Source organism: Neovison vison, chromosome 7 (assembly GCF_020171115.1).
Source record: "Neovison vison isolate M4711 chromosome 7, ASM_NN_V1, whole genome shotgun sequence".
NCBI classification, from domain to species: Eukaryota; Metazoa; Chordata; class Mammalia; order Carnivora; family Mustelidae; genus Neogale; species Neogale vison.
Genome location: NC_058097.1, coordinates 110,168,306 through 110,193,685, shown reverse-complemented (window position 1 = coordinate 110,193,685; position 25,380 = coordinate 110,168,306). Strand labels below are relative to the sequence as shown.

General features: G+C 52.1%; 1 protein-coding gene across 1 annotated transcript in view; it reads right to left on the bottom strand.

Moving 5' to 3' along the window:
- GRIK4 (glutamate ionotropic receptor kainate type subunit 4) overlaps positions 1-25,380 on the bottom strand; it is a 421,019-nt gene that overhangs the window by 292,259 nt on the left and 103,380 nt on the right. Inside the window, exons 2-3 of the mRNA XM_044258062.1 lie at positions 9,714-9,818; positions 3,811-3,942 (exon numbers count right to left, since the gene is read on the bottom strand). Coding sequence (XP_044113997.1) covers positions 3,811-3,892 — 82 coding nt within the window. The 5' untranslated portion in view covers positions 3,893-3,942; positions 9,714-9,818. The remainder of the gene's footprint in view (positions 1-3,810; positions 3,943-9,713; positions 9,819-25,380) is intronic.

Below are 25,380 nucleotides of genomic sequence, written 5' to 3'. Positions count from 1 at the left end.
GTCCACACACCCAGTCACTGAATCTGAACAATCCATTCACATACATGCAGTGTGTCCGGTGGCCAGTTGCCCTTGGAGTTCACAGTCTGGTGATAAGTAGAGCATGACCCAGCAGGTGCTGGAACAGGTGTTAAGTACCAGGGAATGGGAAACATGGCAGGAAAAAGATGATTTCTCCCCGGGACGGACAGGGAGATCATGAGAAAGGACTTTGCGGTGGAAGCCATTTAAGCTTGGGAGAATAGTGATGGAGGAGGAAGAGGAGGAGAGGGAGGGGGAGAAGGGGTAGCTGTGGTAGGAGTTTTCTGAGAAGGAAGGTGGGGGAGGTGAAGAGGAAGCAGACGCGTCGTGGGAGCAGTTTTCCAGGAAGAGAAGCCAGAATGGGGAGAGCAGCTCCCCCGCACGGGAGGGAGGAGGGGAAAGCCTAGAGCAAAGCCTCCTGGTCTATTTGGGTAACAGTGAGTAGTTCACGGGGGCTGAAACGGGGGCCAAGGAACGAGTAACCGGAGACAGTCTAGAAAGCTGACAAATACTTACTGAGTACTTCATGTGTTCAGGGCAAAGGTAACATTTGCTAATGTCAGGAATGGGGTGGAAGAAAAGCACCAGAGACAATACCACGGGTGGCCAGTCTCCTCCCCAGCGGCCGGTGAGCCCGCAGGTGGGTGGCCAAGCGAGCAGGGCAAGAGCGGTCAAGGACTAGTGGCTCTAGCGTGGGCTGCCACCAGCCCGGCCATCTACTCGCGCCATCCCCTTGGGGCCTCCTTCCCCCATGTGAAATGAGCGGCTTGGAGAATGGGATCTTCAGAATCCTTCATCGCTCTAAGAGAAGACGACAGTCCCTCCAAGTACTAGAGGGTGGGAGAGATGGGGTGGGGTCCCCTTCTGAGCATTTATTAACTTGTGGCTCCCACAGTCATCACTCAGAGAACCCAGAGGGACAGAAGCAAAATCAAAAGACATTTTCAGAAGACAGATGACTGAAGGGGGCTGACATATGTGTGAGAGTTTGGGGAATTTATGCGGGCAGCCTCATGGTCATAAATAAAATCCCTTTCTCTTACCCAAAACCTCATTTGGGGGGTAAACACCGGGCACCGTAATAGACAATTTGGCTGGATCTCCCGCCCCGCACCTCACTTGAATGAAAAACAGCAGTGCCCAGGCAGCGTAATGGTTTCGGCCGTCTCTTTGCAAACATCCATACTGTCACCGGTGGAGAAGCAGGGCTGAGGACGGAGCAGGGCTGAGGACGGAGCAGGGCTGGGGACAGAGCAGGGCTGGGGCCGCGGCAGGGCTGCGGACGCGGCAGGGCTGGGGACGGGGCAGGGCTGGGGACGGGGCAGGGCTGGGGACGCGGCAGGGCTGGGGACGCGGCAGGGCTGAGGACGGAGCAGGCGGGGCAATTCATCTCTGGGATTCCTCATCCTTTCTGCAGCCTCGCTTTCTCCGCTATCTCTCCTGAGGCTGAGGAGTTTGGAAGGAACCCCGAAAGCACCAAATGCAGGGAGAAGTGACCCTTGGAATGGGACAAGGGGAACCACACCCCTCCCTTTCCCGTGCGCCTCTGGGGGCCGCAGGAGACGTCACCCCACCAGCGTCGGTCCGGCCCGTTCTGCTCATGGCTGCCTGCTGCCAAGCTCAGCTACTTGTTTTCTTGACCTACTTCTCTTCCCCTCCCCGCCCCACTCCAGATCCCCTCTGGAGCCCACAGTGATTAGCACCTTTCTGTTCATTAGGTTTAGGAGACTTGAAAAACCTCCCGGCTCCCAAGATAACCAAGGAGACGGGGGAAACGGGTCCCGGCATTGCGGCTTTTGGTTTTGCCTTTCTTTTCTGTCCCTTTGTTGGCTTCACTCTGCTTCCTGGCCTCTGTGTGAGAGGAGGCCCGGTTTGACCTTGCCAGCCAGCAGGGCGCCTGGCTGGAGATGGGCTGAAAGTGGCCTGGCATGAACCAAAACAGAGGGCCAACAGCGTCTTGACAGCACTGGACAAGCAATGCTCCAGGAGTGGGTGCGGGAGCAGGAGGGGTCCTTTTGAAGCCCTCCGTTGTCAGCATCGCAGCCAAGAGAAGGATCTGTCAGCTCCACTTTCTGTTCCCCTCCTGGAGAACCGGTGTCAGGAGAGCCAAGGCCGTGAGGCGCTGCCGTTTCTGGCTCAATCCCTTTCCGCTTCCCATTAGCGACAAATGGAAATTGATGGGTTACCGCTTTATCCGCTCATTTAGTGGGGGTGAAAACCTCGCAGCAAACGCTGAATAACTGTAGGCATCTTATAAATTAAGCATCTTAAGGATACGAACCGTTTTGCATTGCTCCTAAGCAGAATTAAATTAGGTTTTGAAGTTCGGTAAAAACGAATGGGGAGAGGGAGGGAAGATTTTGTTTTTAATTCCTTGCTTTAAAGCATGCAGAGTGGTGAGCTGAGGGCAGGGAGAAGGGAAGAACTAAGTCACCTGTCTGCATTTCTGATTCCAATCAGCTACTGTTGCATATGCATGGAGAAGTGGGCCCAAGAGTCCACACGGGGCAGCCCGGAGACCTGTAGCTTGGCTTCTGGCCCACGGTGCGAGCCTAGCCCGGGTCGTGGCTTCTGGCCTGCCTCTGCCCACCCGGGGCCTCCTGCCCACCACCAGCAGGCCCACCTCTAGGACTCTGGACCAGTCCTGGTTGCACGCGGCTTAAAAGCCAATCTCCTAGGACTCGGCATCAAGATACCTTCCTTCTCAATCAGCCTCTAACACTTTTAAGTTCAGGTCTAGGATCTAGGATCCTGCCTTATTGGCAGTATCCACTTCCCTCACTCCCCACCCCAGTCTGGGAAGAGGGGCATCCCATGGGTACCTATCTGCAGAAGCTGCCTAGATTTGAGTCCTTCTGGGGCTCTTGTCTCACCTTGCCCCAGGGGTCCTGATGTTAACTCAGCCTTCTTACGACCAACAGTCCATCCACCTGGGCTTCTCACCGCTATACCCCAACCCACCTGTCCACACTGACCCCGTTCCCCGTATACACACAATCCCCCAATCCATGACAGCCCACATCAGTCCTGGGCCATCAGATGGACCAACCGCACAGTGCACACTGGCATAAACTCTCCCTGTCCCTGCAGTCAAAGCTGTTTTCATATGACCCACATTAGCAGTGCCCGAGCCTGTAGGGAATGAGGCTCATGCCGTCGTGGGGAAGAAGAGGCACCTGGCTTCCCAGGCACTCCTGTATTCCCAGGGGAGAAAGGCCTTGCTCCAGGACTGGGGCTGCTGCTGGGACAGGGAGCAGCACAGCCTGCCTGTCCCTAGAGTGGTCGTCCCCACAGCAGCAAGGCCAGGGGGAAAATGTGGGCCACTGCAGTGGCCTTGCCTCCCTCTCTAGAACCAGGCCAGGGAGAACCGACACACCATGTCAAGGGCCCTGCCAAGCAGCCGACCAGGGCCCCTGAGAGCTCTCCCTGACTAGATCTGAGGCACACTCTCCAGGAAGCCTTCTTGGATTGATCAGAGACCAGGAGAGGTAATTTCTTCTCTAATCTCCAGCCCTGGATTTAAAATCCCCACAGCCATGCCCACCCTCCTGCTTCACCCTTCATGTGCCAGGCCGAGTCCGCCACAAACTGTAACAGGGACTCCGTGTCTCTGTTCTCCCCACAAGGAGGCTGAAAAGACTGACCACCAGCCGGATCGGAGCTGTGAGCCCGGCCTACCCCCACCGCTAGCCCAGCTGAACTCAGGGAGGGCACAACGCACAAGATGTCCCCCACGAACACCCGGGCTCCAGGTGGGGGCATCCCCCAGAGCTGGGCTGCCCCACTTACCAATTCTCAAGGAGTGCGGGCTGCAGGCGACCATCACTAGCCACGCGGGAAGCAGCACCAAAGGCGCCGAGAGGCGGGGCATCTTCTATAAATCCTCATGGAGCCCTCTGCTGGTCTGGGCATGACATAACTCTGCGGGAGAGCGGCGGGAGGGAGCAGGTGAGTCTGACGCCCCTGCCAGGTAGCCTCCCACCCATCCCTGCGATCAAAGCTGCCCCGTGGGGAGGGCTCTCAATCCTCTGCAGAACCACTGGCAGGGAAACCTCCAGGCCAGCTCCAGGCCAGCTCCTTGGTCCTTGCTCCTGAGGCCAGGCCCACAGAAGGCTCATGTTCTAACCCCAGCCCCCCGATCCAGCTGGGGGTTTGGGGGAGTAACTCTGACCGAATGATGTAAGGGGCTCCACGGTTCTGAAATCTGGAATGAAAACCCTCATCTGCTCTTAAGAAACAAGAGCCATGAGTGAGCCGAAGAGGAAGGGGTGGTGAGACTATGCCATTGCCCCGGAGACATGCTGTATGCCCTGCTATGCTCACTGGAGAACAGTGAGGGGAAGGGGCTGGGTTCAAGTCCTGATCCTCCACGTGCTAGCAAGGTGGCCTTCAGGAGGACTGTCCTTGACCCCTCAGCTCAGTTTCCTCGCAGGTAAAACTAGCCTGGCATCTCTCAGGTGGGAGAGCTGAACCACAGACCGAGATAACAGGGGAAAAGCAGCTGCCTCAGGCCTGGCCTAAAGCAGGAACTAAACACCATCAGTCCCTCCCTGGCCCAGATTGAGAGGTCCATTCTCAGTAAAAACTGAGGGTAGAAGCACACAAACCAGGTCATCAGCTGGTTTCCGCATCTGCTCCTGCTACCTGCCGGAAATGACCCCCTTCCCATCCTTTCTCCACCAATCTTCATTCCTCCTGGGGCCAATGGGCCTGATATCAAAACCAGAGCCTTGGAGGGGACTGCCTCCTCCGAGGCAGCATGGGTACTGTCCCCTCCCTGAGACCACCGACACCCTGAGAACAGAGTCTGTAGCCTGCCAGCCACACACCATCAGTGGGGTCAAGGAGAAGCTAGTAAGCACCTGGATATGCTAGCCCCTGGTCACCGTTGATTAGGAAAGTAGTATTAAAATTATTCCTTCCCCCACCCAATCCAGACAATTCAACAGAAAAATGGGCAAAGACTAGAACAGACAGTCCACTAGTAACTGCATCCAAAAGCCTATAAACGTTGGAAGAGGGTCTCAGCATCCCTGGGCATCAAAAAATGCAACTTCAAACCATAGTAAGAAACCACTATACACCCACCAGAACGACTTTTTTAAAAAGACAGTATCAAGTGTTGACAAGGATGTGGAGCAACTGGAACTCTCATATGGTGCCAAGGTAAGTGTAAGTTGATAGAATGGATTTGAAAAAACGGTCTTTATGCTTCCGAAACCCAGAGCTTTATCTGTACCGTAGGGACACTGCAACTCCACAATAAGCCTATCTCCAACAGAATGTATGTGCTCAGATGTCTTAGAGATGTATTAGAATGTTCACAGCAGCACTTTGCACTTCCCCAAACTGGAAACTACCCAGCTGTCCAGAGGCAGAACAGAGAAATACAGTGTATATCCACACAACAGAAGGTTCCATGGAAATGAAAATCATCAACAACCACGTGTTGAGATTCAGGATGAATCTCATGAACATAATTTGACCAAAAGAAACTAGGAACAGAAGCATACATGCACACATACAACACGATTCTTTCTACAAAAAGTATAAAAAACTGGGGTGCTTAGGTAGTTCGGTCAGTTAACTGTCTGCCTTTGGCTCAGGTCATGATCTTGGAGTCCTGAGATCAAGCCCTTCATCAGGCACCCTGAGGCAGGGAATCTGCTTCTCCTTCTCCCTCTCCCTCTTCCCCCTGTTCCTGCTCACTCGTGCTCTCTCTCAAATAAAATAATTTTTTTTTAAGAAAAGTAGCAAAAAAACTGTTAGAAGCCTTGTTGGTGGGTACCCTTGGGGTAACAGGAAGGGGCATGTGGGATCTTCTGGAAGTGCTGACAATGTCCTGTTGCTTACTCTAGGCACGATCCTGAAGATACAGCACCAAGGCCCCCTGCCCAGCAAGTGTGTTCAGTCAGTTTGTGAAAACTCCCTGAGCTGTATACTTAGGATTATATTCACTTTTCTCTGTGTGTGTGTGTGTGTGTGTGTGTTGCACACTTCAGTAAGTCTTTGTTTAAGCATCACACACTTGATGTTCCAGCCACACCCAGCACCAGGCAGCTCCCTGTGTACCCCTGGTTCCCTCTGCCTGATGCTCCTCTCCCTGACCCCTGCCATTTGCCAGAATCCAGAGCCCCTCTATGTGTTGCTGTGACAGCCTATGCTGATTCTTACAGCTTTTCCTCCCATTGCTGGGAGAAATAAAATATTTCTGTTTATTTTATTTCTCACATTGCCATGTGCCCACACATGGAACCAATGTGGGCTTCTTAAGGTCAAGGACAAGTGCCAGCCTGCTGTTGATTCCCCAGTCTACTTATACACAACAGGTGTGCAGGATGAACTTGTTCAATGAATAGAAGGGCTCAAGCAATCACCTGCTATTGGGAGTCAGAGTTAAAGAAAGGTAAAGGACTGGAGCACCTGGGTGGCTCAGTGGGTTAAAGCCTCTGCCTTCAGCTCAGATCATGATCCCAGGGTCCTGGGATAGAGCTCCGCATCGGGCTCTCTGCTTGGCAGGGAGCCTGCTTCCCCCTCTCTTTCTGCCTGCCTCTCTGCCTACTTGTGATCCCTGTCTGTCAAATAAATAAATAAAATCTTTAAAAAAAAAAAAAAAGAAAGAAAGAAAGAAAGGTAAAGGACTAAGACAAAGGCAGCTCTGCTGTTGGCAAATCAGGCCCAGAATCTCCATCCTATCATTCATGGATGTTGATACAAGGACAAATTACAGCACACACAGTCTCCAGAGAAGCCTGACATTCTTATTCGCTATGGATAAAGTTGATTGTCCAGTGACGCTCTCCCCACTGGAATGCAAGCTCCAACAAAGGGGGGTGGGGCAAGGAGCAGAAATCTTGTTCGTCTGTCTCCTCGGGGCCCAGAACAGGGCCTGGCATATATTACAGCCTCAATAAATATGTGTTGAATGGATAAATGAATCAGCTGTCAAAGAGGAAAGAACTGTAAAAATCTGGTTAGGCTGTATAAAAGCAATACTAACTATAATAATTTATGTCAAATGCCTTCCATTTATGCCTGATCAGCACGCCACTCGGTAATTATTATTCAGACTGCTAAAGAGGTGTCAGATTAGCCTGTGTAAATTCTATTTGATGACACAACTACACTCCTTCCATGCAGGCCTGCCTCCCATCGTTCGTGGCCATGAAGCCTAGCTGACTCTGGAGACCGCACATAAGGACAGCAAGGATGGAGGTCCTGGGCTGCTCTGGGGCCTCAACTGTATGATCTGGGGCACAGAGATGAGAAATAATCTCTTCCCAAACCTTACAGGAATCAAAAGAACCATGGTGTTTCATGATTGTAAGCCTCGTTGGTTTGCAAAATTCTTTCCACCGTCTCTTTCTGCTTTAATCCACAGGACAATCTCAATCACACAAAGGAAGCGGAGTCCAAGAAAGGGGAAGGGCCTAGCTCAAGGTCATATAGCCATCAGGAGGCAAAGCCCCAGACAGCCAGGTCTCTGACTCCACTGGCCTTTCTTGTATAGCTTTACTGTTTGTACATAAGAACAAGAGAGGAAGCTTGCAGATTCTTCATCAAAAAGCACAAAGAAATCCGAAGTCTTATTTTCATTTTAATGTTTAGATGAATCTGGTCTTAGAACCAAAGAGGGCAGCCTTTATCAACTAAAAGTATCTGAATAATTTAGGGAGGAAAAAGAAACGATCCTGAAGATACAGCACCAAGGCCCCCTGCCCACGAACACTGTCCCCCGTGGGGAGCTCCCCTCCTCCTGTGGCTCCTTGCCACCTGCATGGTGTGGCTTCATCTCATGCCCAGGGCCCTGGCATAATACAGTTGCGTCCTGCAATTCTGAGCACCTCAGACACACTGCATCCTAGACAAAGGGTAACCTATCCCCCTACCCCCATACCCACCAGCTGCTTCTTCTCTCCCCTCTGTCCTCTTAGGCAGCACCACACCCCACTCATCATCCAAGCCAGAAAGTTGAGTTGCCCAAGATGGTTCCCACCCCACACGCCATTCTGATCAATCACCCCATCCCGACTGCTCTGCCTCTTAAAGCCCATGACTGTCTCTGCATCCCCATGGTCTGCCACCCTCACGCCACCCCCATCCAGATGTCTCTCAGCAATGACCTGGACTCTGATCAGAGCAGCCTTCCTGGCCTCCCTCCCTTGGGTCTTTCCTTCTCTCCCAGGGTGGTTCTCCATTCAGCTATGTGGTGGGGATTCTTACTAAAATGCAAACATGATAACGACATACCCAGGCTCAGTCTCCCCTGACTCTGTCCTGCCTCCAGGATCAAGGGCAAACTCCTCAGTCTCACAGGCAAACCCTTCATGAGCTGGATCCTGCTCACCTTCCCTTGCCCCCCAGCCCACTGCACCTCAGGTTCCAGCAGAATCTGAGCCCTGATTTTCCCAATATGCCACCTGTATGAGAGCTCCCACGTGGGATGTGATCTCGACCCCCGATGGCCTGGGGACAGTTTTCTACAGGCTCACTGCAGTATCCCCTCTGAGGCTTTCTGTGATCTCTTCCCCATATGCTGCCACCACACCTGGAACATTCTTCCTCATGGCACTAGCCAGTTACAAGAAGGCTGTCTGCCTGCAGAACCATCGGCGATGATGGGAGAAACAGTGACAGGTACCTAGCATGCTACTTGGCACATAGTAGGTGCTCTGTTAATATTGGCCAAATGAGTCAATGAACAGATGACATCCAAAAGGCATTGGCTCGGGCATCTTGCTGGCTCAGTAGAGCATGTAACTTTTGGTCTTGGGGTCATGGATTCAAGTCCCACGTTGGGGGTAGTTTACTTAAAACAGTAAAGGGGTCATTTAAAAAAAAGTCATATGTTCAGTTTACACCAATATGAAATAAATTGCCAATTGATTTATACATTTTGTATATTTGCTGTAGGTCAAACAATCTAAGGGGAAATCACGGTGTAGATCCAGGCAAAGAGGAATCACAGCATGGGGAGGGAAGCAAGCAGGAACTGAGCGCCTACTAGAAGGCACTGTCCAGGCCCTGGCACTCACAGTCAGAGGAGGGACAGCACTCCCATGTCCAGGAAGTTGGATGCCATGATTATAGACAATGAAGGAAAAGTTTAGGATGCTATGGAGTGTGTGGCAAGAGGACCTCATGTGGTGGGAAGGGAAGGCTTCCCTGGGGACAGAAGGTTCGACCTGAGTTAGCCAGGTCTCTTAAAGGGGACACAGTGAGCAGGGAAAAGATTCCCAGAGGAACGACCCGGGGGAGACCCAGAGGCCTCTAGTGAGAGCCTGCAGTGTGCATATCGGAAACGGCAGGGAGTCCAAGAGGATGGAAAGCTGAAACATCTTCTCTGTCTCTTGTTCTTTTGCTGCTCTTTTCCAGCAGAATTTTAGTTCAAAGCAGGTATCTAAGCATGACTTTGGCTCTCTGGGGGGTCTTTGTCCCCACGTAACCAGAGCTGGGCCTCACTCCTGGACTTTTGGGAACTTGGAGGGCAGAAGGTTGACATGTAGCCCTTTCCTGTGTCACTGAGGGCACTGCTCTAGATGACATGGGATAACCCTGCTGATCAGGCCACACTGGGACGGAAGTCAGGCCAGTGGGGGTAGCTCTGGACCTTACTGAAGGAACACTCTCGAGGGGCTTACTTCCTTCAAAGCCCACCTCCTCGTCAGGAACATGGGAGCAACGATGCCTACCTCACAGGCTGATGAGCACCAGGAGAGCGGGGAACACGTTGAAATTTTCCACCTGTATCTCCAATGCCTAGCACAGGCTGGCACATAGTAGGCACTCAAAAATATCTGTGGAAATAATGAACGAATCCAGTCAGATAACATACGTGGAAAAGGCTCTGGCAGTATTAAGTCTTTACCCGTGACTGACGTTTGGAGCACTTGCCCAGGAGGAGCCTAACAATCTAGAGCCCATTTCTCCATGGCACAGGCTGTCCTGGGAAGCTCTGGTGGCAGGCAGTGTGTGATGCTCACTGTTCCCTGAGCACAGGAAGGATGTGCTCCGGGAGGAGATGGGCTCTACCGCTTACCTACCCAGGGGCAGTTTCCTCACACAAACACCAAAAATCACTCATCCCCACTTCTTCCGAAAGAACCTGATTTGTCATTTTTCCCTCCAGAATCTTAGGACAGGTGAACTTCCTCAGGCCAGAGGATCCCTAAAGTCTCCAGACATCTCTGGCCCACTTCCACGCTTAGACGCCTGATGGAAGGTGCTAGGAGGACAGGCCCGTCAGCACCATGGACAGCGCCTAGCTCCCCGTGGCTGCAAACAGGCCTTTGCCAAGCACTCTGTGCTTACTTACGTCCTCTCTCCACAACCAGACCATGAGCTCCAGGGGAGCAGGGGAACATCTCTTCTGCACACGTAGCTTCCCGACACACTTTGCTGCACTGCCTACACTGAGCAGAACTTGCTAAGTGCCTGAAGATCCCCAGCCCACACTGGTTTGCGCACACACACACACACACACAGCACACAGCATGTCGCCGGCTGACAGCGTTCAGGTAGTAAGCATGCCGCTGGGACCCCCCCAGCCCAGCTGAGCTAAATGGCCTCTCCTCTCCTGATGTGTCAGCAGTCCCTCTCTTGTCTCTCTCTCTCTCTCTCTCTCTCCAGTCCTCACAGGGCTGTTGCACCATTAATCGTGATTTTCCAGGGTGGGTCCGAGAGGCGGCTGACAGCCACCAGACGGTGTTTGATAGCGGGGATGACAGAGGAAATCAGAGGGGCAGCCAGATTAATTACAGGTTTTCTCTCGTCTGTGGGCAACAAGATCTTGATTACTCCTCATGATGCTCCAGGCTCCTCAAGACAAATGGATGTGGGCTTCTGGGCTGTTCCGACCCCCCCCCCCCCCGGCTGGAAGACACTCCCAGCAGCAGCCAGCAGCTTGGACAGAGCGTGCAGGGAAGCTGGGTGGCCAGGTCGGGGAAGCAGCGCTGCCCCAGACCCTGTGGTCTCCTTGAGGGTGGATCAACCTCTGGGGCCTGATAGAGTTGGTCAGCATGTCTAAGTTTTCCATCTCCCCCAGGGACCCTGGGAGACAGGGACCCAGTGTTCACAGGCTCTGGGGGATAACCTCTCTGAGTCTGTTTCTTATTCTGTAAAATGAGGGAATAGGTCTAGATGTTCGCTAAGTTCTTTCAAGTGGTGCCATTCTGCAGCTCTAAGAATTCGACTTCATGCTAACATTTACTGAACATACACTTTCTATGTGCAGAATACTGTTTCAGCCTCAGTGCTCCTCAGAAGAGCCCTGGGAGGCAGATTCTCACACTTTCTCCACCTATCGATGTGGCAGCCGGAACTGCTGAAGTTATGTGAGACCTGCTATGGTCACCTGGCGGGCCAACGGGACTAACAGGCCACCGGCTCCAAGACTGGTTCGTACTCACTATTCTCTACACGTGCCTTCTCTCTGTATCCCAGAACTTGGCACACAGTTGGTACTTGAGGAAATGTTGGAATGTGATTATAATGATTATCATGATGTTGAAGAAGAGGAGTCGAATCCAAGTCGATCTAGGGCCCATCTGCATGATTTTCACTTCGGGGGAAGCAAGCAACAGAGAAAGGAGTCTGAGTGTCTCCCTTGGCCAAATGAACAGCCCAGGTGTCCTCAGTGTTTGGGATTTACCATCAGGAGATGTGTCCAGGAGGTTGTGATGAGTTACAACGTGGCAGGTTGGCCAAAGGCGGCTTGCATCTGCTGGGGAGTGGGACCCAGTCTGACTCCTCAGATAAACTAAAGACAGCGGTGGCCAGCCCGGCCCAGGCCTGATATTGGGGAAGGATATTCAAGGACCAAAGCAACCAGGGGAATCTGCTAGCACTCAGGACACGTGACCAGCGACAGCTGTCTCCCATTCTCGGACACTAAGGAGCAGGACATGAGGAATAACCAGTCTCTCTTCCCCTCCAAGCCACTTCCTGTGTAGATCTAGCCTATCCACTTCTAAAGAATTGCCCCTCGCCAGGGGCCAGAGCCTGTCCCCCGCTTCCCAACCTACAGGCCACTCTGTGTCCTTAGGCTGTGAGAGCGCCATCTCCACAAACGTGAGCCATGGCCTGGGGCTCCTCCCTTGAAAAGCTGTTGCAATAGATTCTAACTGTAATGTAATCAGTCCGTGAGAACTTCCATTCTTTCCTCTCTCCACCCACCATTCAAGGCTCCCTCCACCCCTACGCACAGGCGTCCAGGACCACTTCCACAGCCTCTCCCAACAAGGCAGCCTCCCAGGCCTCTCACACGTACTACTGCACAGCTCTCTCATCCCCAAAACGCTGCTCTAAGTCAACCCCATCCCGGAAGCTTTCTCTGAAGAAGGTCATCTTCCTTCGTCATTCAGACTCAGCCTAGCAGAGGAGAAAAACCAGGGACTGGAGGAGAAGAGCGGACTTTGGACCCATCTCTTAACCTCTGGTCTATAAAATGGGGAAGTTATACTTCGACCGTCTCCCTTACAGGGCTGCTAAGAGAACCAAATGAGAAAATGAGTGGAGCATTCCATCACAGACGAGCCAAGTGCTTTCTAAACAAAATGGTGCACCTTGTTCCTTCCCTCCAGACTGGCCAAAGCATAGAAATATCCTTCACAACACTAGAGGATTGATACTTTATTCATTCCACAAATATTTCTACTGAGTGCCTATGAGCAGGCACCGTCCAGGCCCTGGGGCTCACAGTCAGGGAAAAGACAGTGTTCTCATATCCAGGAAGCTGGATGCCATGATTACAGACAATGAAGGAAAAGTTCAGGATGCTATGGAGTGTGTGGCAGAAGGACCTCCTGTGGTGGGAAGGGAAGGCTTCCCTGGGGACAAAAGGTTCAACCTGAGTTAGCCAGATCTCTTAAAGGGGACACAGTGAGCAGGGAGAAGATTCCCAGACAGAAGAATGACCCAGGGGAGACCCAGAGGCCTCTGGTGAGAGCCAGCAGTGTGCATTTTGGAAATGGCAGGGAGTCCAAGAGGATGGAAAGCTGAAACATCTTCCCCGTCTCTTGTATTTTCATCCCGTCTCCCTCATTAGGGGCCCTTGGTTCCTGGATACAGCTCTGCATCTAAAGCCAGCTGCCTCCATGAACCTGGCTCCGGACCCAGCCACCTTCCCAGACAAGCAGAGGAGCCCACAGCATCCAATCTGCTTTCCAGTGCAAAGGAAGTGATTAGAGGTGAGAAGATAGGAAGTTAACCACCGGTCTTAGTGAGCTGGGGGAGGCGGGAAGAGGATCCCGCGTCGGATGTGACAGGCAAAACTGGCTGGGGACGGTGAGAAACGTCTCTGGCATTTATCTGAGGCCACCAGGCTGGGTCCTGGGGGAGATGAGCTCCTAGCAGAGACCACGTGAGCTGAGGCTTTGAAACAAAACTGCCCAGTGCTGGAGCTGTTGGTAACACATTTAGAGCAGAGAGACCTTGCAAGAGTGTCCACAGTGGAACAGAGAGGGAGCAGGCAACAAGGCTGATGCAGAGAGAAACTGCTTTTTAAGGACAGTGTTTTATTTACCTCCAGATAAACACAGGTCTTCTTGCCCTGCTCGGGATCTGTCTGGGTGTCTGGGAGGAGAGGGGTTGTCCTGGAGAGGCTTGGCCATGCCCTAGAGTGAAGCTGGATGCACCGCAGCCCTCCATAAGATCTGGAAAGAGCCGGCACGGCTGTGTGGGCTGTGTGTGACGCAGGAGGGGAGGTTCATCAGAACTGAACTATCAGAAGCCAAAGATGGGTTACAAGAGACACACGGGTGATGGTACGCAGACTCTCTCCCATGCCACTGAGGTCAAAGCCAGAGGAAAGCGCTCTGATGTTAGTAATGAAGAAGCACGTGGCAGACTTCCCTTGACCCAGCCGAAGTGGAGTCTGTCCTGTTCACGGTCACTTCACGTACATATCGGCTTTTTGGTGTCTTTCACACCATGGTCAGAAAGCAAGGCCCTGTCCTCTTTTCCTAAGTGCCAGCCAGACCAGGGGCCAAACCAACTCTCCCTAGGTGTCTGCATTCCACGGGGAAGCCCAGGATGGACCCCCTGGGCTCTCCCCAGGGTGGAGGATGAGTGGGGGGTGGGGAGAAGAAGAGAGCCCAGTATGTTAAGATAAAGGTGCATAACAAAGCACGTGGTGTCCCATTCAAGATGCAAAGCAACTGAACTTATTCTTATTCTAGCAGTCATCCAAGCAAAACACAATCTCTGGGACTTGCCCAAGAGCCTATGAACGGTCCATCCACCCCTTCCCTGCCACCCAATTCTGTTGGCACCGACGGCCATCTGCGTAGGGGAGGCCTGGCACCAGGCTCTGTGAGTGCAGAGAACAGTCACTGGCTGCTGGCCAGTTGCCCCCCGGAGAGGGTTCTAGAACGGCAGTTAGGGTAGAAAGGAGACTTGCTTTTCATTCTAAAGTGTTCTCTACAGTGTGTGTGCATTTTCAGAGATTGGGCTGCTGTTTCAATTAAGAAATCTACTTAATAATTTAAAAAACAATAAAGAATCCCAACTTTCTCAATGACTGGCTCAGAGATATGAGCACGCTACTTAAGCCCCTGAACCTGGGTCCCCTTGTTCTGTATAGTGAGGCTAAACACACCTCAAGTTCAAGTGCACAGTGACTGCTGGGCCTGCCCGGGCCCTCGTCAGCGTCGGTTGTTCTGAGCTGACCCTGGAACCTGGTCTGAGATCACACTCCCCTCCCAGCCACAGTCCAAGCCCAACTCTCCGCTCTCCTGTCCTCTGCCCACAGCTCCCACCCCCTCCCCAGGCTACCCGCAGCCTCAGTGCTCACCTCTGAGTACCCCCCACACACCTGAGCTCTGGTTCTAGGCTGGATCCCATGCCCTGGGCAAAAGGAGGGCCCTCCTTCTGAAGGAGAGACCCCGGGGTGGGAGGGCTGCCATGTTCAGTCGGTCTCTGAGGGGCTTAGGGATGCAGAGGACACCCTCTCCAGCAGCTGCCCTGTGCTTTTGCATTTGTAGCAAGCCCCAGGAGAGCACAGCTCGCATTCAGCTTGCCAAAGTCCCATCACTTTCCCTCTGCCATGGCCTGGAGAGGTCCAATCCTTCCCTTGTGGATGACAGGAAGTCCAGGGGCACCCATAGTCTCAGAAGGACTGTGGGGGAGAACCTTGACCTCCTTGGCTAAGCAGGGAGCTGTCTCCATACTCCGTATGCCCCATCTAGGAACCATGGTGAAAGGAGCACAGAACATGACCATGGGAGCCCAGCTCCTTTCTCTCCAAGAAGGGGAGAGAAAGGCTGTGAGCATTGCTCCTCTACTGATGGGGCTGCCACCTGGATGGGACCTGGACACACCTCCAAGAACGCTGCCGCAGAACCTTCCAGAGCACCATCTGCCCTGGAAAAGGAGGACGTCACAAGCAGCACACCTATGAACGCATGACGCGTCACAGTCACAAAGCAGCTTTGACAAGGCAGGGCAGCCTTCGTCACCAAATGAGAAAGAAGTGCTGGGAAGACAGAGGCAGAGAACATCCCCAGGCCTGGACAGGTGAGCCGCAGTCTTGGACAGTGCAGGCACATGCTGCTTAGGAAGGAAGACCTTCTAGCAGGGCACCAGGAAAAGCAAGAGGTGTCCAAAGGGCAGTGACTAACCAGCTTGGCAGAGGCACACTACCCAGAGACAGATAAGTATTGGGGTCAGATTCTAGAAGGCCTCGAATGCCAAGGTTAAGTTGCTGGGACTTTATCGTGTAAGCAATAAAGAGCCACAATGAAAGTTTCTGGGCAAGGGAGGGTGAATCCTGGAGCTGCGCTTGCAGGAGATCAATGAGACAGAGGTGTGCCAGATGGCCTGGAGGGCAGAGAGGCTGGGGAGTGGGCACTTAGCCACTGCAGGAGAGCCTGAGATTGTAGAAGAAGCCATGCCTGGAGGGAACAGACCCTGCATAGCTGAACATTAAGGCACTAGACTGGATTGCCCCCAGACTGGAAAAGAAAGGTTCTAGGCTGCCAAGCGTCGGGCAAGAGCACAGACTTCATGGATCTCCAAGGAAAGCAGAGCCCAAGGCAGCCCAAAGCCAGCCTCAGAAGGACATGGGACATCAAACATCCGGTAAGGCCTGGATGGGGCCCAACGGGGAGGGGCTCTGTGGATGAGTGAACTGGGAGTCAGAAGGCCTGCATTCAAACCTGACTTTGCTACTGTTCCCTGTATTATGGTCCCGTCCTCCAGCCTCTCTGGCTCATAGTTTCCCATAAAACAGGCACAAGGCTGTTCAAAAATCGAAGAGGATAGGATGTGTCCAAAAATGTTTTCATAACCTGCAATCAGAAAGTCAGGAAGCTTTTCTTCTAGATCAGTCTCTAGGGTTTGTTCGAGCTAATCTCCTCCACCTCCCCCACCAACATTTTATTCCTTGTCTTTTGTCTATGTCTGACTCCCCATCTCTCAGAATGATCGAACAGATGAATGATTTATCATTGTTTTCTATAAAACACCTAGGACAATGTTTTCCACCTAGTTGGAGCTCAATAAATGTACGATTAATTATTTAAAGTGAACCTATAGAGGATGTTTTAATCCTACTCATCATTCCCCTGCTCAGTGGCTCATCTTAATATCAATGCTGGGACAAAAAAAAAATAATTAGGATGGCAGGTTGAGAGATCTCTCCCCTCTCCCGTCTCCCTTCACATAATTCCTCCCAAAGGAAGACCGCATAAGGCAGAGGTTAGCAGCACAAAGCTCTGTGTCTGCTTCAGACCGTTCCTTGATTCAGGACTCAGTTTCTTACTAGCAGGGACGCTGGGCAAGTGAGTCATCTCCCCAAGCCTCAGTTTCCCCATCCACAAAATGGAGAAAATGTTAACTCTTCTTAAGGTTGCTTTCAAAGATTCCCCATGACCTTAGCAATGCAGCTGCAAACAGAAAGTGTGCCCTGCTTGCCCTGATACTGAGCTGACTGAGACAGCTACTGTGTTATTGTGACTATTGTTATTATTGTCCAGAGCCAAATCACTGTGATTGGGGGGGGGGTAGCATTTGGGTACAGATTTCCCATTAGTGTGGATGATGGTGTGTGCTTTGTGACCGCCAATAGATCAAGCTTCTCATTGCTTTCAACTGGAGAAAACACATTTCAGGGAGCTCTGAAATGCCTGGACCCCCAAGCCAATCTAACAACCAGCTATCAAGTGGCATCTGGGGCTGGGGGCACTGAGTGGATCAGTCGCCCTTATGGTGCTAACCCAGCGTTAATGGTGCAAGTGAATTACAAACAAGGCCCACCTGCTGTGCTCAGCAACAAAACCCGGCAGGAGGGTAATTGCCCGGAACTTGAGCACAGGGGGACACAGCAGGCAGGGAAGACATTAAACATAGGGAGGAACGACTTCCCAACACTTTCCTTCTCCACACAGACCCAAGGAGAAGCCAGCAGGCAAGGGGACAGGAAGTCAGCAGGCACCAAATGGGGAACGCTCCAGAACTGCAGAAGAAAGGTCTTCCAGCAGACCACAGCTGGCTGTCCAGCACAGCGCCCTCCACAGATCTGAGAGCAAGGGGAGAACATCTGGGTCAGCTGCACGCTGCCTGGTATCACTCCATGAGCTGGGATGACAAGGATTCCAGCTGGGCAAAGTGCACCACCCCACGGGAAGGTACCAACCCACACCCTGGGGTAGAGTGATGCGCTCGCCCAAGCTGGCGTAGGCCACGGCGACCATTCATCTCTTCATCCAGATGCTCGGCGTGCATTTATTAGGCATCGGTGGCAAGTGAGGGAAAAGCGAATAGGACACGAGACACTCTTTCAAGGAGAGTCAGGCACAAACATCCGTCACTGGGCACAGGCTGGGCCGAGCAGTCACACAGCCAAGATAAAAAGCAGTGCCACCCCTGGGCAGAGAGCTCTAGTGATGCCCAGGCTCGGTCCAGGCAAGGACCATTAAGCTGGTCTTGAAGGACCCAGACACACACACAGATGCACACCCGCACGCGCACCCTTCATACAGACATACACCATGTACCGCGTGTGCACAGACACACATGTAGCCAGGTTTTCAGCATCTGATCGGGAGGCCTGCAGCCCAAGGCTCTCATAGTCCCATCAAGATCTTAACATACCCTGAAGCCAAAAAGAAAGGGACAAACTGGGGTACACAGTGGAAAACAAGCCTGGTCTTTGACCATCTTCACAGTCTCTTACAGGCAAGAGAAGTTGAGCCCTTCCTCTTTTCCCCCGGCTCCTGGAAAGGCCTACCGAAGCCCTGAGAAGTGCCATTATAAGCAGGGACCTCCCTCTGGGCTTGGCCACCAGAGCCATCCTTCCTCTTCCTCCTCCTGAGAAATCAGACCATGACAAGGGGCAGGGACATTTCAGCACACCCATGAGGGGCAGGCAGGTGCATCAGCTCTGCAAGGCTGACTCCTAATGCCAGGCCCCTCGTTTACTAGCTGGGGTCAAGACATGGACCTCTCAGCCTGGGCTGCCTCCCCTGTAGAACACTGATGATAGCAGCACCTACCTCGTCGGGCTGTTGGCCGTTTTAAATGAGAAATGCATATGAAGTGCCCAGTACAGTACCTGGCACATAGTTGAGCCCCCAGTAAATACACCCCGGTAATTATATTCCAAATATAACTCACAATGGCCCCACATTCCTGCTACCTAGAAGCAAAGAGCCCTGCTGATCGAGGTCCACATTTACTCCAGCAAAGGGCCTTTACATCAGCACGATTTCCTTCATGCAACGAGGATTCACTGAGCACCCAGTGTGGGGAAGCAGAAGGTCTTGTACAAATGCCCTTGTCCTTGAAGCATTTATGAATCATAAGAAAAAGAAACCCACCTGTGTCCTGCAGAGCTGTACACACACACACACACACACACACAATCATACACACGTATATACACATATGCGCATGTTTGTGCATACACACAGAAACACGGAGCCCCTGGAAACTGTCCATCTACACTGAAAGTACTAGTATCCACATTGTGTGACCTGATGGCTATGACAGTCTAGGCAGGAGGTGTAGGCAGGAGGTGGTGCAGGAATGACTATACTATTTCTGGAAGAGGAAACTGAGGCTCAGAGAAAATAAATGTCTTGCCCAAAACCCAGGGAAGGGCATCCCGGGGACTGACGTTCCTGGGCACCCACTCTACGCCCTGTGCATACTGGTGTCTTTGCCCCTTCCATGTGCTCCCACCATCCGGTCCCACAAAAACCCTCTGAGGCCCTAGTAAGAACCCTCCTGTGAAGACGAAGAAACAAACTCAGCAAAGGTAGGTAATTCTCTAAGGATCACAAAGCTAATAAGCGACAGGCCAGGATGCAAACAGTTTGTCTGACTCACACCCGCCAGCTTCTCCCAGGGGGCCGGGGAAGATTTAGTACATGGCACAGTTCTGATTAATTGTCGCCTCTCTGGCTGCAGGCCCAGCAGCCTGGGCTCTGACCTCCCACAAAGCCTGGGGACAGGCCTACTATGCACCAGGGAGTGCACTGTGAAGGGCAACGCCAAGTCCCTGAGGTTCCTCACACTCCCTACACGATCCCCCCGGGGGGTCTTCACATGGGTTCTGCCCTTTGCCTAGAACATTCTCCCACCAAAAGCCTGGGAGCAAAAAAGCTTTCCTTTGCTGGAAAGCAAAGGACTGGCTCATGCTTTCCCCTTCTTCCAGGTATTGACTCAAATCTGTCTCCAGACGCCTTTATCCTCCCCATTCTACTTTTCCTTTCTTCCAGTAACACCGACCGCCTCCTAGTTTATTATATAACTTTTTGACTTCTTTATGTTTCTTATTTATATAGGTTGCCCCAACACACGCTTTCTAAAATGTAAGCTCCCTATGAATTTGGTCTCCTTTGTTCCTCGGGCCTCCGACGCAGCTAGAGTAATGCATGTCATACAGCAGGTGCTCAATAAGGTGCAGAACTAATACGAGAAACCTCTCGTACACGGCTATCAACGTTACACACGCAGAGCACTGAGGAGGCTGTGCATATTCTGAAGAGGGGGCTGTGGCCCCCAGGAGCTTCCCAATTCTGCTGGGGGTAGGGCAGCCTCAGGAGCACGGACATCGGAGGAGATCGGAGGACAGACCTATTGATTACCGTGACAATTCAGACACAAAGCTTCCTATTTACAATGTTCTGACAGCCAATAAGATGAAGTGAGAAGAAGGGCATCAGAGAATTTCAAGGCGTTCTTGTCTAGGATACAAGGAGAACCCAAGGCCACGTCAGAGCCCAGCTGAAGCCTGGAAGCCAGGCTCTCCTTATCAGCATATCCTGAAGGGACAGCAACATGGCGAAGGGACAGGGGGACGGTGGGTCTTCACAGCCTGGGAAGTTGAGAGTCGGGGAAATCCCAACTCCTGGTGAAGACAGATCCCAGAATCTCCATGCAGCAAGGGACCTTGGAAATCACACAGCACAGGCTCCTCGGCTCACAGATAGAAAAACGAGGCTCAGAGGGGGAAAATGACTTCATCAAGGTCAAGAATTGGTGCCAGAGCAGGTTCTAAAACCCGACTCTCCTGGCTGCTGGGTCAACGCCCTTTTCATGTAGTACTCGCTCACTAAAACTTTTTTTTTTTTTTTAATTTGTTTGTTTTACTATCTTATACAAACCAGCCCTGTACTGGATGTTGGGGACACAAGACACTATGCCGAATGGATAAACACACAGGCAGTCATCAGATTCATATACAAGGTGCACAGTGTTATCCCGGAGGAAGTGTGGGCTGGTTGCCATGGGAACACTGGGGGGGGGGGTCCCCCATGCCACAGTCCGGGCATCAGGAGGAATCCTCAGAAGCAAGAATGTTGAAGCCAGAGTCAGCCGGAGGGAAGGGGAGTGGTAGGAGGAAGAAACAGCACCTACAGACATGGCCAGAAGGGGAGAGGAAATGGGGATCTTTAGGAATCTGAAAGCAGTGAGAAATGATGCCCAGAGGCACACAGGACCCAGTCATGCAAGGCTTTGGCAGCCAAGCGAAGAGATTTGAATGTTATCCTAAGGGTAATGTGAGCCATTGAAGGGTTGTAAGTAAACTCATGACATTAACAGAATTACTTATAGGAAGATCACTCTAGCTGAAACTGAACAGTTTTAGAGGGTTCCGGCTGGGGTCTGGGATGATCGGTTGGATGGGTGTCCTGGCGAGAGTTAAGGATAGCAGAGACAGTGCAGGAAGAGGCATGTTTGCATCTAGACCTCTAGAGGATAGAGCTGGATCATGAAGAAACCAGAAGGAAGAAGGACTTCCTGCCTTCTAGAATGAGCAACTGTGTGGACATTGGTTCCACCAGAGGAGAGACGGGGGTGGGGGGGACAGGTAGGGGCAGGGGGCAGGGGCAGGGGATAGAATGCCACCCCATCCCAGAAGAACAGAGGAACCAACAATCAGGAGGAAGGGACAGCGAACCTTGAGATGCCAAGAGCACCGGTGGCATGCATGTCCAGCAAGAGAATAAACAGCAGGCCCTTGACATCCTCCCATACAGAGCTCAGACCGTTTGGGGCTAAGCTCCCCAAGGTCATCTTTGCAGCTGACTGTGGTGCTCCCAAGTCAGCAGAGCCTTTGGACAGCCTGTGACTTCTTCCCCAGGGGCTGAACCTCTACTCTTCCAAGGTCAAGGGGCCAGCTTGGAGAAGGAGAACGTTCAGAAAGGCACAGAAAGTTATTTCTCAGTCCTGAAAAAAGCCCCCTGCTTATCATGCCACTTTAGAAGACACAGCTGAGAGACAGCAGAGCATGGCAATGAAGAATGCAGACGCTGGGGACAAATTCCAATTCCACCCGCTAGCTGTGTGATCTCGTGCAGGTTATTGAACTTCTCTGTGCCTTGTTGCCCTCATTAGGAATATGGGGTTAAAAAAATATGTGCCTTCTCACAGAGCTGTGAAGGTTAAGCGAATTAACATTTGTTAAAGAGCTTAGAAGAGGGTCTGGAAGACAGTAAGCACCGCATACTTGTTAAATTAATAAAAATATACGCATAACATGGGGATTTAGATGCCGTCACCGGGAACAAGATAATTAGGAGTCGAGGAGGTGAGGTTCTGCAGGCCAAGGGGACCCAGGAGAAAGAAGGAGCATTCTGCAGTGTGGGCTTTAAGCACTCTGGCACTCCTCATTAGGGAAAATACTGGGCTGAGCCAAGCAAATAGATTAAACCAGCTTTAGCCTCGGATCACTCTGAGAAATAATTATTCTGGGTGTGGATCTTCTTTAAGAAGTAATGTTTCCTACAGAAACACAGCAAAGACATCCAAATAGCTTTGATGTGTGTGGAGATTGACCAGCCTCCGTGATCTTGCAGGGGGTGGGGTAGTCCTGTCGTATGTATCAGTCTCTCTCTCTAAAACACTGAAATTCACAGCACATTTGCTATGCAGCTCAGCAAAAGGTGTATGAATAAAGACGAGCCTGCTTGCTCAACACTGCTCAGCCAGCAAGCCTGAGAGGTACTCACTCTGGCTGTAGAGAGGGGGAGGAAAGCCCATCCCAGGAGGGCACCCTGACATTCATTGTATTCCTACAGGCTCGTGCTCCTGCTTCGACTTTGTCACTTGCTAGTGAAAACAATACAGCCCCAACACGAGGTCACTGGCTTCCCCCGAGATCGCAGGCTCCATGCCTGTGTGGCTGTCCCCACGCCTCGCTTCTGGAAAGGAAAGGAAAAATTGCTGGTCGTGCGTCTACCCTCGCTCTCGCTCCTTCTTTCTTCCCTTCCTTCCTGCCTCTTTTCATTCTGTTCTTTGTGACTCCTCCCTCCCAGCTGGATATCAGAGGCCTATGTCCAGGGCAGCCCAGGGCATTGGGGCCCTCTGAGACACAGAGTTGGGGGTGGGGAGCTCATTTGGCATCAGTTTAATCTCTGGATCTCTGTGAAACTGCCAGAGAAGGATGCTCTTGCCCAGCCAGACACCCCTGACCATGGTTCTGGACTCATCCCATTCCCAGGGACACTCCGGACCCAAAGAACAGCACTGTCTCTAAGGAGGAATCCTGGTGGGTCCCCACAATGCCCCAGTACAGCTTTCCTAAGCTGCTTTCCTTAGACCAGTTGGTATAAGGACCAGCCCTGGCCAAAACCGTGATCTACATGAAATCTGTTCATTCATCCAGCCAACATTTCTGAGCACCTACTCAGCCCTGTGCATAGCCTAGGAGCTGAAAATATCACTGTTCAACACTCCTGCCCTTATGGAGTACTGCAGAGTCTCAAGCGGGGGTGTGGGGGGGACGGCTAACAGAGAGGCACCTAAGCTCTCCTCGGGGTGGAGGTCAGAGGAAGTCTCCAGGAGAATACCATTTAGCCGGAGAGGTCAAAGAGAAATAAGAAAGACATGTCCGAGAATATTCGAGGCACCCCTGTTCATGAAATTCAAAAACTAGACTTCTCAATGTCCACCAACCACAGAATGGATCAATTGCAGGATAGTCACACAATGGAACACAGCCATGAAATGAACAAGGTATAACAACACGGGTGAATCCCACAAGCAGAAGAACACTGAACAAAAGGAAGCCAGACACAAAAGGTGCATGCTCCGTGATTCCACGTCCGTGCGCTTCAGAAAGAGGCAAGGCTTGGCCCTGGTACTGGGAGTCAGGACAGTGGGGACCTTCGGGTCACAGGGACCTGTGGGGAGTCCAACTGGGACAACTGTGCAGTTTCTCAACCCAGGTATTGGATATAACTGTGTGTTCACTGCAAAAACTCAAAACTATACACTTAACGATTTCTTCATTGGTTGGTACGCTGGAATGACTTCCACGAAAAAGTTTACATTTTTAAAAAAATTGGGGGCGCCTGGATGGCTCAGTGGGTTAAAGCCTCTGCCTTCGGCTCAGGTCATGATCCCAGGGTCCTGGGATCAAGCCCCGCATCGGGCTCTCTGCTCAGCGGGGAGCCTGCTTCCTCCTCTCTCTCTGCCTGCCTTTCGGCCTACTTGTCATCTCTGTCAAATAAATAAATAAAATCTTTAAAAAAAAATTTAAGGTAAATGAGAGATAAGCTGGCAAAGCAGAGGTCCTGCCCGTCTTCAAAACCCTTCACCATCTCTCAATCACCCACATGACCCTACGCCCCTTCCAAGCAGCAGTCTACACCTCTTAGTCTACAGTCACACCAGAAAGCATCAGATTAATTAATTCACACTAAATTGTCCATGACTAAAAGCCGTTCAACAGTATGACCCCTCCCTGGGGGATGTCCTTTTTAATAAAGCAGATTCGCCTGAACTCCAGATAGTAACCATGGCCAGGCAGGAGCAAGGAGACCTAAGCTGTGGGGTGGAGGGCTCCTCCCTAGCGCCTTCAACACCCCCGATGCCATTGCTTCACCCAAAGACCGTGGGACATGCTGAGCGTCCTGCTTCTTCCGGGAGCATGAGCCACAGTGGAGGGAGGCACCTTCTGCAGGGGGTGCATCCTTACCCCAAGGTACGGAGAGTGGGCGGCAGAAACGTACAGGCGCTCCAGGCAGACGGGAGGTGGCGGGTGTCATGGGTGTGTCCGTGCAAGGCTTGCCAGGGACTGCAAATTTATACGGCCAAAAAACAAACAGGATTTTGACCTACATCTCTTAATTTACATAGCTGATTGAGTGTCCTTTGGGCAGCTCTATTGCATTTCCAAGAATTATCCAAATATTTCCCTGCTCCTGAGCACGTGGGAATTGTGATCTCGGACAAAAATTCACAGCAGGCAGAGCAGGAAGCAGATGCATCGTGGGGACCAGGACCTAAGGCTTCCTCGGGGACAGCTGCCAGCCACACCCGGCTGCCTCCACTCTTCTCAGTCCTGAAAGCGAATAAGGGACCAGGGAAAAAACCCCTTGGACTGCTCGAGGTCCCTGGGTCTCACCAGTCTGTTTTTTTCCCCAGGCTTGGCTCGGGCAAGGAGACTGGCAGAGAGGAGAGAGAAACCCCTCCCTGGCTGGGGGTATCCCCTCCTCTTGCCAGCGACAGTCTCACGAGAGCTCTGGAGATGAAGCTCTCCCGCTCTCCAGACTCTTTCCAAACCCGCTGTCTCCAGATCAGTGGTTTTCCCAGACATAGCAACAGGTCCCCCGTCTGACAGACTCAGCCCTGAATAGGTCCCCAGGGGAACAAAGACACACACACTCACACACACACACATACATACACACACACACACTCTCTCTCTCTCTCTCTCTGAAGTGCCTCTCAGGGGAGGAAGGCCGGCGGGCCGGAGTCTCGCACCTGGGGCTCTTTTCAGAACCCCGGGGCAGGGCCCTGCACACAGGCTCTGCAGGGGGGCAAACCAGGGCAGGCCCCTTGAGGGAGGAGGAGACCATGTGTGCCAGGTGGAGGCCTCTCTGGGCTCCCCCTGCTTTCAAGTGGGAAGCG